Here is a 16787-nt window from a genome sequence, read left to right on the forward strand (position 1 = left end):
GTGACTCAGAGTCCTGCAGTGAAATCTGTTTCTCCAGGAGACACACTCACCATCAGCTGTAAAACCAGTCCTGATGTTTACCGCTGGAGTAGCTATGACTATTTGTCCTGGTATCAGCAGAAAGCTGGAGAAGCTCCTAAACTCCTGATCTATTGGGCTAGCAGAAGAGCATCAGGTATTCCAGCTCGTTTCAGTGGCAGCGGATCTGGATCTGATTTCACTCTGACCATCAGTGGAGTCCAGGCTGAAGATGCTGGAGATTATTACTGTCAGAGTTACCATAGTGGTCCAGTGTTCACACAGTGTTAGAGCGTCGTACAAAAACCTGGGTGAGTGTGACTGCTGCAGCTGGGACCTACTGCAGGTGCTGAGGGGGACGATGTGATACAGCACAGTGACACACACACACACAACAAACTCACTACCCCAAACACACACACACAGAAACACACCCTCACTACTCCACACACACACAAACACAAAACACTCAGTACTCCACACACATACACACACACACAATGACACACACTGTGGAGGAGAACACACACGCACACATACACACACACACATTACTCAACACACACACACAAACACAAAACACTCAGTACTCCACACACATACACACACACACAATGACACACACTGTGGAGGAGAACACACACGCACACATACATTACTCAACACACACACACAAACACAAAACACTCAGTACTCCACACACATACACACACACACAATGACACACACTGTGGAGGAGAACACACACACACACATACACACACACACACGCTCACTACTCTATACACACATACACACACAAACAAACATTACTCCACACGCATGCACACACACACAAACTACACTACTCCACATATACACACACATATACACAAACAAACATTACTCCACACACGCACACACACACAAACACACTCACTACTCCACACAAACACACACACAGATCACTACCACACTAAGCACACACAAAGCACTCTTTTTCAAAAATACAAAAACCACAAAAACAGACACTGAATAAGCATTTTAATGAACATTTCACCGTTCACAATTCTCCTTACCTTACACAATGAGATGAGCCACAAAACAAACATTTCTCACAAGCTGCTGCAGAACAAAAAAGTATTGCAGAAACAGAGGGAAAATGAAGTATTGGTACTCTGTGTGAAGTTTATATACAGAAAAACGATCAAAAATCAAGAAATAAAAGAAAACTTACGCATCATCAATCATGAGAATTTGGCCACAAAACCTCATCTACATCACAACTAATGTTCTCCCTGGCCACATAGCAGGGGAAGAAGAGCCTAGAGTGATGGATCCACCCATGACATGACTCTGCAGTGATCTCTTCACAGGCTCCATGCATTGCCTCAAGAAGACTCACTTGTTGATATGGGTTCTGCTCATATACCTTCCACTGCTACACTGAAAACATTCCTCAGCTGGATTGAGGAAGAGGGATTATGGTGGAAGGAATATCATCTGGATGTGTGGAAAACCATTCTTGTATGCACCATTTTTTATTTGTTTGTTTTTTGTTGAACCAGTGTGACAGGGACAGAGTTTACATGCCCCAGGAAATGAGGAAAACTGAGTGGATACTTATGGTGAATTGAGTTTTCACAGGTGAGATGTGGTTTCATTCATTAGCACGCTGAGTTCTGATTGGTGACTCCAGTAGTTAGGAAAATGAGACAGCTGTGTTCCCAATGAGAGGTACATAGTGTGTCGAGAAGTGTGTGTAGAATTTTGCAAAATGAATGCAGCAGAACTACAAACTATGTGGAATCAATGAGAATGTGTTTATCGTTGTGAAGGAATATTGTGTGACTGTGGGATTTCAGCATAAGGAATCAATTATTTGGTGTATTCATTCAGATACAGTGTGTAACTAAATGAGAAAAACTGCAATGAATCATTTTACCCAGAGGTAGCATGTATAGGGAAAAAAGCAATGGGTGTAGAACAGAGCTGTCTCAGTGCTGTGATGAGGCCTAAACACTGACTGAGACATTTCATGTATGTGATTCCTAGTTTATCTGCTGAACTACAAAGAGTTTAGTTGCAAATGGAGCTATTGTTATAAATAATGAAGATTAACAGAAATCCAGATATAAATGATCAGCTTATGTTTTATTTATCACATACTATTCACATAAAGTCACATGTATTTATTTGAGCTCACATCTGCAATTTCAGGCTAGAACATGTTGAAAAGCACATCCGCATCATCCTAAAATGCTAAAGGTGACCAAAAGCCTCAAATCAAGACTAGATGCTGAAATCTGTTTTATACCTGCACTAATGAAGCCATTAAGCACACCTGAGTAAACACAAACACCCGAGACGCCCCAACATTATTTTGCCTTGAAATGGAGGCTTATGTATAAAAAGTGCTGTAATTTCTACTCATTTCTAATATTTTTTATTAAAATCTGAGAAGGTCCACTTTATCAACATGTGAATTGTTTGAGTTTAAATATAAAACTGTGGATTACAGAGGAAAATAAAAAATAAATTATGCCTTTGACCCAAATATTATGGAGGTCAATGTATATTATTAACTATCTGCCAATCACTGAAATTGTAATGAACATGACTGACATCTCAGACTTAAACATCTCAGCTCCAGTCAGACTCTCAGAGCGCTCAGAGCTGCAGCAGTCGCTCAGTAACTGAAAAAAAGTTGCCAACTTTTGTCCACAGAACAGCATCTTGACACTACCATCACTATTCTTTTAATACACCCGTAATTTCCCACCCATGATATTTGTGATAAGGGGAAAATTAAATGTGTTGCATGATGTTTTTCTATATATTTATGCATGAGTTCACTTGGATTGTTGTGTTTTTCTTTTGTGTGAATTGCTGTGTTTTTTTTTCTTTTTTTCGTTTGTAAGCAGTATTCCAAGCCACACCCCTATTTAAGTCAACTGAACTAACAATGAGAGATGGATGTTGATTAGAGCCGCGAATTTTCCCCTATAAAAAGGCAGTTGTGACTGGGACATGAGGTGGCAGCACCGTGTGATCGCAACTGGAATCGGCCTAACAAGATCCAAGATGGTGGCGCGGCAGTAGCATGCAGCGGCCACTCCGGATACAAAATGGTGCTATTTTTGTCTTTAGCCCGACTTTTAACGGCACATGGACATCGGAGCTACTGGTGTTCGTGTATATCACTGCCAGACACTTCTAAACTTCAGAAATAACACTACGGCTACTCTGCATGATGATCTGCTGGAGAAGCTACGCAATCTTGGCTTGCTGCGGGGACCAGGCCTCCAGCCCTCGGTGTCGCCTGATACTGGTGGCCGGGGGAGGGGACGTCGCAAGCGGTGTGCGAGAATGCAGAAGCACGGCAAGAGGGCGGGGGTCCGTGCTAGGCTAAAAACAAACCCTAGTCGGCCGGCTCTCCCGTCCATCCTGCTCGCCAATGTCTACTCCCTGGGCAATAAACGCGGTGCGAGTTTAGAGACTGCTGCATCTTTGTTTTCACGGAGACATGGCTCAGTGACAGAGATCCGGATGCCGCCATTCAGCTAGACGGGCTAGCCTCGTTTCATGCCGACAGAAACACAGCTCTGTGCGGTAAGGCTCGTGGCGGTGGCTTGTGTGTTTACATCAACACGGAATGGTGCAAGAACTCGGTGCTAGTTTCTAGTTACTGCTCATCGCTGGTGGAGTTTGTGAATGTTAGATGCAGACCATTTTATTTACCACGGGAATTCACCACTGTCCTCATAATCGTTGTATACATTCCCCCCAGCGCTAATGCTAAAGACGCGCTCTGTGAACTGTATGGGGCTATTAGCGAGCTGCAGAATTCAAACCCTGATGGGCTGTTTATTGTTGCTGGAGATTTCAACCATGCAAATCTCAAGTCAGTGCTCCCTAAATTCCATCAGCATGTGGACTTTGCAACAAGATGGAAGAACGTGCTGGACCTTGTTTACACAAACATCCCCGGCACGTACCAGGATGCTCAGAGGATGTTCAGACCAGCTGGCAGATGTTTTCACGGACATCTTCAACACCTCCCTGAGCAGCACTGTTGTTCCGATGTGCCTCAAGGCCACCACCATCGTCCCCGTGCCAAAGAAGTCTCCAATGTCCTGCCTCAACGACTACCGTCCCGTTGCACTCATACCCATCATCATGAAGTGCTACGAGAGGCTTGTCATGAGGCACATCAAGACCCTGCTGCCCCGGTCACTGGACCCCTTGCAATTCGCTTACCGCCCCAACCGCTCAACAGATGATGCCATCACCACCACCCTCCATCTGGCCCTCACCCACCTGGACAATAAAGACACATATGTTCGAATGCTGTTCATAGGCTTCAGTTCAGCATTCAACACAATCATTCCTCAGCACCTGATTGGAAAGCTGAACCTGCTGGGCCTGAACACCTCCCTCTGCAACTGGATCCTGGACTTCCTGACTGGGAGACCTCAGTCAGACCTGATCGGGAACGGCATCTCGAACACCACCACACTGAGCACTGGGGCCCCCCAGGGCTGTGTGCTCAGCCCATTGCTGTTCACTCTGCTGACTCACGACTGTGTAGAAATGCACAGCTCAAATCACATCATCAAGTTCCCTGATGACACGAGCGTGGTGGGTCTCATCAGCAAGAACGATGAGTCAGCATACAGACAGGAGGTGCAGCAGCTAACGGACTGGTGCAGAGCCAACAACCTGTCTCTGAATGTGGACAAAACTAAAGAGATGGTTGTTGACTTCAGAAGAGCACAGAACAACCACTCTCCGCTGAATATCGGCGGCTCCTCCATGGAGATCATCAAGAGCACTAAGTTTCTTGGTGTTCACCTGGTGGAGAACCTCACCTGGTCGCTCAACACCAGCTCCATAACTAAGAAAGCCCAGCAGCGCCTGTACTTTCTGAGAAGACTGAGGAAAGCACATCTCCCACCCCCTATCCTCACCATGTTCTACATAGGGACTATCGAGAGCATCCTGTGCATGACTGCCTGGTTTGGGAATTGCACTGTCTCGGACCGCAAGACCCTGCAGCGGATAGTGAGGACAGCTGAGAAGATCATCAGGGTCTCTCTTCCCTCCATCATGGACATTTACACCACACGCTGCATCCGCAAAGCCACCAGCATTGTGGACGACCCCACACACCCCTCTCACATACTCTTTACCCTCCTGCCATCTGGTAAACGGTACCGAAGCATTCGGGCCTCATGACCAGACTGTGCAATAGCTTCTTCCCCCATGCCATCAGACTCTTCAATACTCAGAAACTGGACTGAAGGAACACACACACAAACATATATACACACACAACTGAGCATCCTACATCCTCTCTGCAATTTTTTTGCAAGTTTTTGCACATGTTTATGCTGCTACAATACTTATTATACTGTACATATCTGCTACTCTATGTTTACATTTATGTTTACACTATCTCAGCTACTTGTATTGTACTGTTGTACCCTTTGCACTATTGTCACTATGTTCACTTTTAAACAGAACTGTGTACTGGTCGGCGCTGCACTGGGACTTACTATGCTCACTGTCTGTCCCAGTAGTCACTGTACTGTCTTGTACTGTCTTGTACTGTCTTGTGCTGTCTGCACATTTTTGTACTTGCGCACTTTATGTATAAATTATGTAGTCCCTTGTAGTTCTGTGTTGTTCTGTGTCATCTTATGTAGCACCTTCGTCCTGGAGAAACGTTGTTTCGTTTCACTATGTACTTGTATATGGCTGAAATGACAAACTCCATTTGAACTTGAACTTGAACTTGAAATACCTTCTCAGCGTTCAAGGAAAGCACAAGGCCATCTACATCTTTTTGTTGAAATACTTGTATTATGTTTAGAAGATGCCTAATATTATTATGTGAAATATATCCTACTATAAAGCCGGTTTGATCCGCTTTAATAATCGAGGGTATTGTCTTCTAAACGGACCGCTAAAATTTTGGACAATAATTTATGATGAACATGAAGCAGAGCTTCAGGATTCTGGAGGTTTCCCTTTTTTAAGGATAAGTGAGATGTTTGCTTCCTGTAAAGTCTGAGAAAGGCCTTTACATGAGATTGAATCCTCAAACATCTCAACTAACGGATCTAGTAAGACATCAGGAAACTCCTTATAAAATTCACTGCTAAGTCCATCCGGCCCTAGGCCTTTCCACGGTGTAGCATTTTTGTAAAATTTAAAGCTTCCTCTCTTGTAATGGGAGCACTGAGAAGAGACCTTCGCTTGTCTGTGATTATTGGCAGACCAATATCAGGAAAAAAAAATCATTCATCAACCATGATGCATCCTCAAGGTGCTCTGCTCTGAGATGTAATGATTTACGTAGAATTCTTTAAAGAACTCTTTGATCCTCGTGTGATGATACAACTGATTTCCATCAGAGTCAGTAATAAATGTAATATATTGAAATACAGATCTATTAATAAGATATGTCAAGTACTTTCCTGGTTTATCCCCAAGCTCGTAATATTTTTGCTTGACAAATGTAATTTCTCAGAGTCTTGTGTCAAATGTGATTCCAGGGTGGATCTGAGAGCAGTTATCTCTTTCAATAGCATGGGAGAGGGGAGTTTTAAAGTATGCCTCTTCTTTCATTACTCTGTCGTTCTCTAATACTTCCTGCTTCTCCCTAAATTTTTATCTCTTACTGGCAGAAAATGAAATAATTAATCCTTTAGTATAAGCCCACAGAAGATCAGGGTTATCGTTCGACCTACGATTGACAGAGTGAAAGTGCTTAAACTTGGTTCTGAAGTAAGATGTGAATGAGAAGTCTTTCAAAAAGGTTACATTTAGTCTCCAGTATCTAGTCTGTCCATAGCCACCTTTCCATCTAAAACATAAGGTAACACTAGCCTGATCTGATATGACTATATTCTCAGTATTACTATCAACTACAGAATCCAATGAAGTCATGGGAATAAAAAAAATCTATCCTTGTGTGACACCTATGGAGAGCTGAATAGAAGGTAAATTCTTTGACAAAACCCAGATCCCTGGTCTTTGAAGAATTTGCTTGTGAAGAGAATAGTGCTGTATTGTGGGGAAATCTATCCATAACAGGGTTTAGGATACAGTTGAAAGGCCCCCTACTATAATATTCTCTAAATTCGTCTCTGAAAACTCCACAAATACTTGAGTGATTAAGTCTGACGGATAAGCTGGAGGACAATGTTCATTATAGACATATCGACCATGTTTATCTTTTACATAGTCTTCTAATTGGAAGAGTAAGCCCTTTCTCAATAACATTGCTATGCCCCTGCTTTTAGATGAGAAGAATGAAAAGAACACATGTTCAAAGCCTCCTCATTGCAAATTTGAATGTTCTATGTCATCTAGATGGGTTTCTTGTAGAAGTGCAATATCAATCTTTTCGTTTTTCAAATAACACATTTTTTTTCTTCTTAATGGGACTAGGGACCCCCTGACATTCAATGTGCTTAGCTTCAACTGATTACCCACCATAATGTTCTAAGCTAATATGATGCCTGTAAATCCTGATTTAACAATCAGGAAATCAGCATGTATGCCAATTTCTGTACAAGTTACTGAGCTGAAAAAAGAAAGAAGAACTTGAAAAACAGAACACAAATTTGAAACTACCAACACAATCAAACAACCATTGGAGTAGTCCCTGTTACCTAACTTACAAGGGATTCTAAATTTTTCCTTTAACTCATCTCCTATAGTGTCCTATAGTGTAGTGTCCTAAAGGTGCTACACAAAGGTCTATTTTTGCCTTCATTGTAATTATGAAACCCATGACGTGCTATTCAGGGGTGCTTTGGCAGCAGGTTTAAAGAGTGACCCCAGCATGCAAGGCAAATTCTGCATGGTTGATTTGAACACATCAGACAGAGTGAAATAATATAACCACACTTTACAGATCATAAAAAAACCACCTCGCAGGGAGTCAGCACATGTCCTTACTAGTGAGTCATCAGTGCACCTGCACTCAGCACTTGGACAGCAAACATCTGGGCATAGTGACCAGTGATTCTGGTCAGAACACTAGCAACATGACACAACCATCAACCTAAGGCATATATTCAAAACCAATCTGATTGTGATATTTATCCAGAACATAAACCACAGACTTCAGCCAAAGGTGAGCTGGAGTGTGTCCAAATCCGTGCTCCAAATCAGTCATAGTGCCTGGTATAAAAGGTGCCATGCAAAAGAGTGCATTCAGTGTTGTAGGTTGCATTACACTATTCAACTCAGGCTGTTGCCATCTATAGAGTTGCTGCCACAGCAAGGGTAAGAACTAAAAAAATGTCCAACACTGAGAAAGTCCCTAGAGTCCCCAACCACCTCTGGTCTTATGGAACCCAGCCCATGTGGAGGTCCCAGTAGTAAATGAATGGCTTTAGTATGGTAGTTAATCCCTCACGTTCAGGTGGAGCAACAATTAGATAACTGCAGGGAGGCTCCAGGATAGAGATCAGTTATCCACAAATATTCTGCATCTGAGAAGTTCTCATCATGTTACATGGGGCTCTTCAAGGTGACATATAGGCTCCAGTTACCTTCTAATTATGGACTCTATATAATGCAACCACAAGCACTCATTCTTTGCACAGCATCACACCTTCAATGTGCTTTTATTCTGCAATTCTTTTGCTAAAGTCATTCATGTCAATTCATGTTATGTTTATTTGAATATATCTTGTTAAATTTCATAGAAATCCAGTTGGTACTCATAGGCATTTTTTTTAATCACATTAACATGAACTGGAGCACTGACTGCACCCCAGACCTCCTCGACTTCCCAACATCAGTGCCTGACCTCACTAATGCTCTTAGTGGCTGTGGGAATGAATACATATTCCCACAGCCACACTCCAAATTACAAATGATATTTATTAGTACTAACAACTATACTATAACTATAACTATGAATCATTGCAGATTCATGCCAAGGAATATAGCTCATAGCAGGAAAATTATGATTTTTAACCTCCACCCGCAAACCCACCCAGCTGTATAAAAGCAGTCTTAACCAGAAAAACTGCCAGAGAAAGAGAGAGAGAGAGAGAGAGAGAGAGATCAGTGAAGTGAGAGAGAGATTTACATGAAGACGGCTGAGTGATCCTCTTTCTCCCACAATAGAGCAGCACTTTCACCAGATGTTCAACTTCCTTCAGCCAAACTCACTGAAGCACAACACACAGCACTGAATCTACAGCTAAACACACTCTCTCATCACACTGATAATGACTGATAAAGAACACACAATGTCCAAAATGAAGCTTTATTTCAGCAGAGCAAAACTACAGGAAGAGCAACAGGACAGTGAAGAGAGTAAAGACAGAAATGTCAGCATTGTGTAGAACTGAAACTCTATTGTAGATGGATGTGTAAGCAGCTCAGTGTTAAATTGTATCTTGGAGCTGTTAGGCTTCACACTGGCTCTTTCTGAACGTGACCGGATGATTGACGCCGGCATGGGAGACCGTACAGACAAACTCCTCCCCCTTTTCCCAGAGTGCTTTGCTGAGGGTCAGGGTGCTGCTGCGTGTGTAACCGTCCTTCTTCTGTTCTTCTGCGCTGGTCAGAACCCCGTCCTTCACCTGGGAGCCGTCCACTGTCCAGCTCACCAGCGCCCCCTGTGGAGAGTAGGCAGACAGCAGGCAGAGCAGCGAGGCCGATCCCTCAGACAGCTGCAGAGAGGAGGGAGGGAGCAGAGACACGGAGGGCTTCACCGTGGGACCGGCTGGAGACCACAAACACACAATAAACACACATTTACACACGCTTACACAACATTTACTCATTACTCCTTATTCACATTACTGCAGTTCAGTAGAACTACTCAGCAGGAGAACATTTACTAGTTACTCGTTATATTGTGGAGCCACTCGGACTTTGATCAGATTTATTCTGGGAGTGTATTCCAGTCCTCCTAAGCTGTTCTGTTACTTTTACATGTAGTCCTACAGAAAAATAAATACACTGATGATGTAAATACACTGATATTCCACAGAATCAGGGCTGGAAAATGCAACATCACACCTTCCCTTTGAGTTTCCTGAGAACAAGATTTACTCTGTTACAAATCACATATCTGGCAAAAAGGCTGAGAAATCAGTCCAGTGATGGAAATAACCACATCACACCACATCCACCTTTCTACACACTGTTTCTCTTTGTTTAGAGATTCAACATCAGTACATCAGTAAAATTATAGAAGGCTCACAGGCACAGGATGAAGTTTTATACCACGTCCTTCACAGCACACAATATGAACTTAATAAGCTGTGAATGTAAAAGTGCTCTGTTTACTGAGGAACACACTGCAGACTTATTCAGCTAACAGCTGACTTTTTCTGTCTTTAGTGTTATTTTTATTTTACTGTGACTGTGTCTCTTTATCAAAAAAATCCACTTCATTCTTTATAAATAAATAAATAAATAAATAAATAGTGATTTTTTTTATGATGCCTAAATTATTTACTTACTAGAGTTCAACATAAATAATTTTCTATTTGTCTAAACTTTATTCAATTTTCTGATTAACAATGAAATAAATTTATAGAATTTTAAATAAAGAAGAGAGACTTACTTTTGATGATGAGTTTGGTTCCTCCACCGAAAGTGAACCACAGTGATACATTCTAATGAAGCCATCGTACAAAAACCTCTGTTACACTACAGTGACCACACACACACACACACACACACACACGGTTGTGGTGTTTGCATATGTGTGCTGTGTCACTGCTGCACACACTTTAAGAGCTGTAGTGCTGATCAGAGTGTGTTCAGTCCTTTCAGAGCCACTGACACGCAGCACAATGATGATGGTACTGATTCTACTGCTGGGGACACTGGGACTCCTCGCTCACCGTGAGACACTCTCTTTACTTTTATTATTCATACAAACCATCAAATCACTCTCACACTCATTACTACATTTGTTTCCATTATTTTAACTCTGCATCCTTTTCTTTAGAGTCCTTTGGGGAAATCGTCGTGACTCAGTCTCCAGGATCTCAGTCTGTTTCTCCAGGAGAATCTGTTACTCTCACCTGTACAACCAGTCAGAGTGTTAGCAGTTGGCTCCACTGGTACCTGCAGAAACCTGGAGAAGCTCCTAAACTCCTGATCTATACTGCATCTACTCGTCAGTCTGGGATTCCAGATCGTTTCAGTGGCAGTGGATATGGAACACAATTTAGTCTAAAAATCTCTGGATTTCAGTCTGAAGATGCAGGAGATTATTACTGTCAGCAGGGTTACAGCTCTCCGTACACACAGTGTTATAGCACCGTACAAAAACCTCCCTCAGCTGTAGAGGAAGTGCTCTGAGTCAGAAACACACACTGATCTGAGAACAGCTGCAGAGCTGCTAAAGCTGCACTCCACTGAACATCATCAAACGTGTTCATGTTTAAAAAACTAATCATTCATGAAAAGCAGAAAACTCTTAATCAGCTGTTCCTTCTGTGATGAAAAATCAGCTGATGTGTATAATGGTATATGATGATTTCCACCTTCTGCTAAGAGGAGCAGTGTCTACTACACACTACTGTAACACACAATGTAGTGCAGGATCTTTCAATAAGAGTCAACGTTCATTTCTATATTATTCTATATTTCAATATTCATTTTCTCCTCATCTGTAAAGTTTAACCACAAAACAGTCTCCTTTTCTACCCCATATAAATCAAACTGAGCTGAATTGAACACCTTAAACATAAAAGACCTGAGTTCCTGGTGAAGGAAAAAATCACCACAATAAAACATAAAGTTTCATTTGACTGAAGCTAAATGTGAAGCCAGTTTGATGCAGGTCTACGTGATGATGTAATGACTGTATTTATGGTGTCATTGTCATTGCAGTATTAGCCAGTACATTCTCTGTACATTCATTTTTATTTGTATAGCGCTTTTTTACAAAGGTCATTGTCTCAAAGCAGCTTTACACAAACAAAAGTAAAGTGAAGTGTGTGTGTGTGACGTCTCTGATGAAGCCCATTACTCCCATCTTCCTTGGTAAGAATATTCCAGAATGAGTCTCTTAGCTCCTGTTTAGTGTATTTTCTTTGTTGGTGGATCTGGACAAAGAAAAGTGTGCCTTGTTCCCCCTGAGGCAGAGAGCTCTACAGGCTCTTATCTTAATAAACTTGTTGGTGGGAAAACAACTTTGTACGTAGTTCCAATACAAGGAACCCTTGATATTTCCCCTCTCTCTTTCACTGCAAAAGAGTTTGAAAAAATGCCCAAAGCCACACGCCGTTCCTGTGTGGTAACCATGCCTGTTCAGTAGCTGTGTCTTCATGCAGCCTCTTGTGAAGCTGGAAAAGTCTCTTAAACCTTTTGTTCCTATTTTCTGACTGAATTCTGGACTTTATTTTCAGGACTCACCAGAAGAGTCTGCTAGCATCAGCATCCTTCCTGAAGCAAGTGGCTCTGAGAAGATTGCAGATGTACAGTCAGCCATGTTATTTGTTAGCAGACCAAGAAGGCCAGTGAAGTGAGAGAGAGATTTACATGAAAACAGCTGAGTGATCCTCTTTCTCCCAGAATAGAGCAGCACTTTCACCAGATGTTCAACTTTCTTCTGCTTATTAAGAGTCCAGACTGGAAACATTAATGTGTTCAATAATCTGTGCTGTGAAACACTCATGGTACAAAAACATCTGTTACACTACAGTGACCACACACACACACACACACACACACACACACACACGTTTCCATAGAGAGAGGTTCCACTTTGCATTAGCAGCTCATGCTTCAGCGCTCTGCGAGTGTTTATAGCCCTGTGACTTTAACACTTCATGACTGAGAGCTGCTGCTCAGCGACTTCACCCACAGCAACCATGAGTTTGATCAGCGTCTTCATCTGCACACTGGCCCTCTGCGCTCGAGGTAACACAATGTTTTATCTTCTACTGTTCAGCTGACAAATCCATGTGAAGTAGGCCAACTAGATGAACTTCAAACTCAACATCATTATTAATGTAGGGAACGGATTTATTCTTCTTATTTTTTTCAGGATCCAGAGGTCAGGTGACTGTGACTCAGAGTCCTGCAGTGAAATCTGTTTCTCCAGGAGACACACTCACCATCAGCTGTAAAACCAGTCCTGCTGTTTACCGCTGGAGTAGCTATGACTATTTGTCCTGGTATCAGCAGAAAGCCGGAGAAGCTCCTAAACTCCTGATCTACAGGGCTAGCTACAGAGAATCAGGTATTCCAGCTCGTTTCAGTGGCAGTGGATCTGGATCTGATTTCACTCTGACCATCAGTGGAGTCCAGGCTGAAGATGCTGGAGATTATTACTGTCAGAGTGTACATTCTATCAGTAGTAGCAATGTGTTCACACAGTGTTAGAGCGTCGTACAAAAACCTGTGTGAGTGTGACTGCTGCAGCTGGGACCTACTGCAGGTGCTGAGGGGGATGATGTGATACAGCACAGTGACACACACACACACACAACAAACTCACTACCCCAAACACACACACAGAAACACACCCTCACTACTCCACACACACATACACACACACACTCACTACTCCACACAAACACACACACAGATCACTACCACACTAAGCATACACAAAGCACTCTTTTTCAAAAATACAAAAACCACAAAAACAGTCACTGAATAAGCATTTAATGAACATTTCACCGTTCACAATTCTCCTTACCTTACACAATGAGATGAGCCACAAAACAAACATTTCTCACAAGCTGCTGCAGAACAAAAAAGTATTGCATTTAAATGACTTCTTCTCCTCTCATAGTCTGGATTTTATGTTTATCACTGAATCCTGGAGAAAGGTTGGTGATTTAACCACGTTTTCTGAATCAGTTCCAACTGACTGTACATTTTTTAACTCTCCCCGTCCAAACAGACAAGGGGGAGGATTAGTGACTACTTTAAAAAACTCTTTTCTTGCGCGATGCCGGTCAGTTCCAGTAAGTGTATTTACCAGCTTTGAAGCTCAGCTTCTACATCTTGACTGGAATGGCCCTGTTTTGCTAGGAGTGATTTACCGTCCTCCACACTCAGTCAAGGATTTCATACAGCAGTTCACTGAATTCATCGGTAATATCGCCACAAACTATGACCGCTTTTTATTGGTGGGTGAGTTTAACATCCACGTATGTTGTCAGTCTAAACCTCTATCAAAGGAGTTTCTCAGGCTCATTGAGTCTTTCAGCCTGGTCCAGTGGATAAAAGACTCCACTCACATTCAGGGTCATACTTTGGACCTTGTACTTTCTCACGGGTTTGCAATCAGTGATATTGTTGCATCTGACTTTATGCTTTCGGACCATAGGCCGATTTTATTTTCTTTGTCTCTCCCTAATCTTTCTCATTTCACTACAAAAGATATAACATTGTCTCGGTCCTATTCTCCTCAGTTTGGCTCAAATGTTAATCAGTACTTCATGGAATCCTGTTCACATTTGCTCTTGGATTCATCGTTACCTGACTTGGATGCTGACCAACATCTTTGTCTATTAAACTCTGCCTGGCTGGATGTCCTAAATGTCACCGCTCCGCTCAAGCCTTATAAGCCCAAACCTAAATCTGAACCGTGGCTCAGCTCTGATATTCGACTTTTAAGACAAGCTTGTAGAAAGGCCGAGCGTAAATGGAAAAAGGACAAATTACATATTTCATTCCAGTTGTTTAAAGACAGTTTATCGGTTTATCAGAGTGCTGTTAAGTCTGCCAAAGCTATATATTTTTCTAACCTAATCATGAATAATCATTCTAGACCTAAGGTTTTATTTTCAGTTATTAATTCTGTTGTAAATCCTCCAGTTAATATGATCTCTGCTGCTTCTGATGCTATATGTGAAAGCTTCTTGAGATTTTTTATTGACAAAATCTCTAATTTGAGACCCAAAGTAAGCTCTTCTCATACTGAACCCTCAATCCCGTTGTTGCATTCTGCCTCCTGGGATAGTTTTGATCCTATTTCCCTGCAACTACTTAAAGATATCATTTTTTTTGCTCTCTCGATATCATACACCCTAAATTTTTTAAATCAATTATTGACTCTGTTGGGCCAGGATTAGTGTCTTTTTACAATAAGTGTCTTTTTATTGGCTCTGACCCTGCTGCCCTTAAAGTGGCTACTTTCACTCCGTTACTCAAGAAGCCTTCACTAGATCCTTCTGTTCTGAACAATTTTCGCCCTATTTCTGTATTACCATTCATTTCAAAGGTATTGGAAAAAATTGTGTTTGACCAGCTTCAGTTTTTTCTCAATTGCAACGGCATTTTTAAGTCGGCTCACAGTACTGAATCTGCCCTCTTGAGAGTGTTAAACGACATTTTTTATCTACGGACTCTGGCGATTCTGTAGTCCTTGTGCTCTTACATCTATCAGCAGCATTCGATACTATTGACCACTCTACTCTGATATCTAGATTAGAGTCCTATGTGGGGATAAAAGGAACCGTCCTTAAGTGGTTTCAGTCATATCTTTCTGACAGAAAACTTTTAGTCAAGTTAGGTAATTTTTCCTCTTCTGTTGCCCATGTAGCCTGTGGTCTTCCTCGAGGCTCGATCTTGGCGCCTTCTCTTTTCTCTCTGTACATGCTACCTTTGGGTTCCATTCTAAGAAGACATGGGGTGCCCTTTCATTTTTATGCCGACGATACCCAAATCTATTTACCAATCAAGAGAAATGATCCTTCAGCATTTACATCTTTATTAAGATGTCTAGATGGAGTTAAATCTTGGTTAGCCCAAAATTTCTTATCCTTAAATGAAGATAAAACTGAGATGATCGTTTTTGGCCCCACTGACAACTATCAGGCAACCAGCTTACATCTGGGTAGTCTATCTCTTTTTAGTTCATCACGTGTACGGAACTTGGGCGTTCTGTTAGATGAATCTTTAAACCTTGACAAACATATCTCCTCTGTAATAGGTTCTAGTTTTTATCAACTTCGTCTGCTGTCAAACCTTTTCTAAATCATAAAACCTTAGAGATGGCTGTTCACGCTTTTATTACCTCACGCTTGGACTACTGCAATTCACTATACCGTGGTAGTTCAAAGTCTCAAATTGCTCGCCTTGAACTAGTGCAAAATGCTGCTGCCAGATTCCTTCATAATTGCCGTAAAAGCGCTCACATTACTCCAATTCTCAGGACCCTCCATTGGCTGCCTATCAAATTCAGAATCGATTTTAAAATTCTTTTATTTGTATATAAATCATTACATGATCAAGACCCCACTTACTTATCCGAATTGTTGCACCCATATACTCCTTTCAGAAGTTTAAGGTCTAGCGATCAGAATCTTCTTTTAGTCCCACACACTTTTATATGTGCTATATAAATAAACTGAACTTGAACTTGATAATGCCTAGAGTATCATCATAAATGGCCTCTGATCAGGGTTTTGTCTCCTTGCTTGTGCTGCTTGACCTTAGTGCAGCTTTTGAAACCATTTATCATGCTATTCTCTAGATAGACTAGAAAGATAGACTAGAAAATGTAGTAGGCATTAAGGGAACAGCCCCAATGCCACATGTGTTTATTTGAGCTCTCATTTGCAATTTCTGGCCATAACATGTTGAAAAGCACATCCACATCACCCTAAAATTTCATTAAAATGCAGCAGTCAAGTGTTTCTCTATGAAATGTAGATACAGTGCAAACTCTTTTCAGTACTTTTTATTAAACTCTATCCTGGCCATCCTGTTTTTGTGGCTAACTAGTGGCTTACATCTTGCAGTGTAGCCTCTGTATTTCTGTTCTTGAAGTCTTC

The 16787-nt window shown here is 41.7% G+C and overlaps 1 long non-coding RNA gene and 2 gene segments (V, D, J or C); 2 read left to right on the top strand and 1 right to left on the bottom strand.

The window, feature by feature from the left end:
* Nucleotides 1-9278: 9278 nt before the first annotated feature.
* Nucleotides 9279-10689, bottom strand: LOC128318854 (uncharacterized). Its single transcript, XR_008302291.1, has 2 exons — nucleotides 10604-10689; nucleotides 9279-9754 (listed from the first exon to the last, which is right to left on the bottom strand). It is a non-coding gene; the product is annotated as an uncharacterized LOC128318854 (long non-coding RNA).
* Nucleotides 10690-10707: 18 nt separating this feature from the next.
* Nucleotides 10708-11416, top strand: LOC128318852 (immunoglobulin kappa variable 1-39-like). The segment is given in 2 exon segments: nucleotides 10708-10887; nucleotides 10994-11416. Coding segments are annotated over 2 exon segments (408 nt in total).
* A 1295-nt stretch (nucleotides 11417-12711) lies between these two features.
* Nucleotides 12712-13389, top strand: LOC117598117 (immunoglobulin kappa variable 1-39-like). The segment is given in 2 exon segments: nucleotides 12712-12915; nucleotides 13043-13389. Coding segments are annotated over 2 exon segments (429 nt in total).
* The last annotated feature ends 3398 nt before the right edge of the window (nucleotides 13390-16787 follow it).

Source organism: Pangasianodon hypophthalmus, chromosome 9, assembly GCF_027358585.1.
Source record: "Pangasianodon hypophthalmus isolate fPanHyp1 chromosome 9, fPanHyp1.pri, whole genome shotgun sequence".
NCBI classification, from domain to species: Eukaryota; Metazoa; Chordata; class Actinopteri; order Siluriformes; family Pangasiidae; genus Pangasianodon; species Pangasianodon hypophthalmus.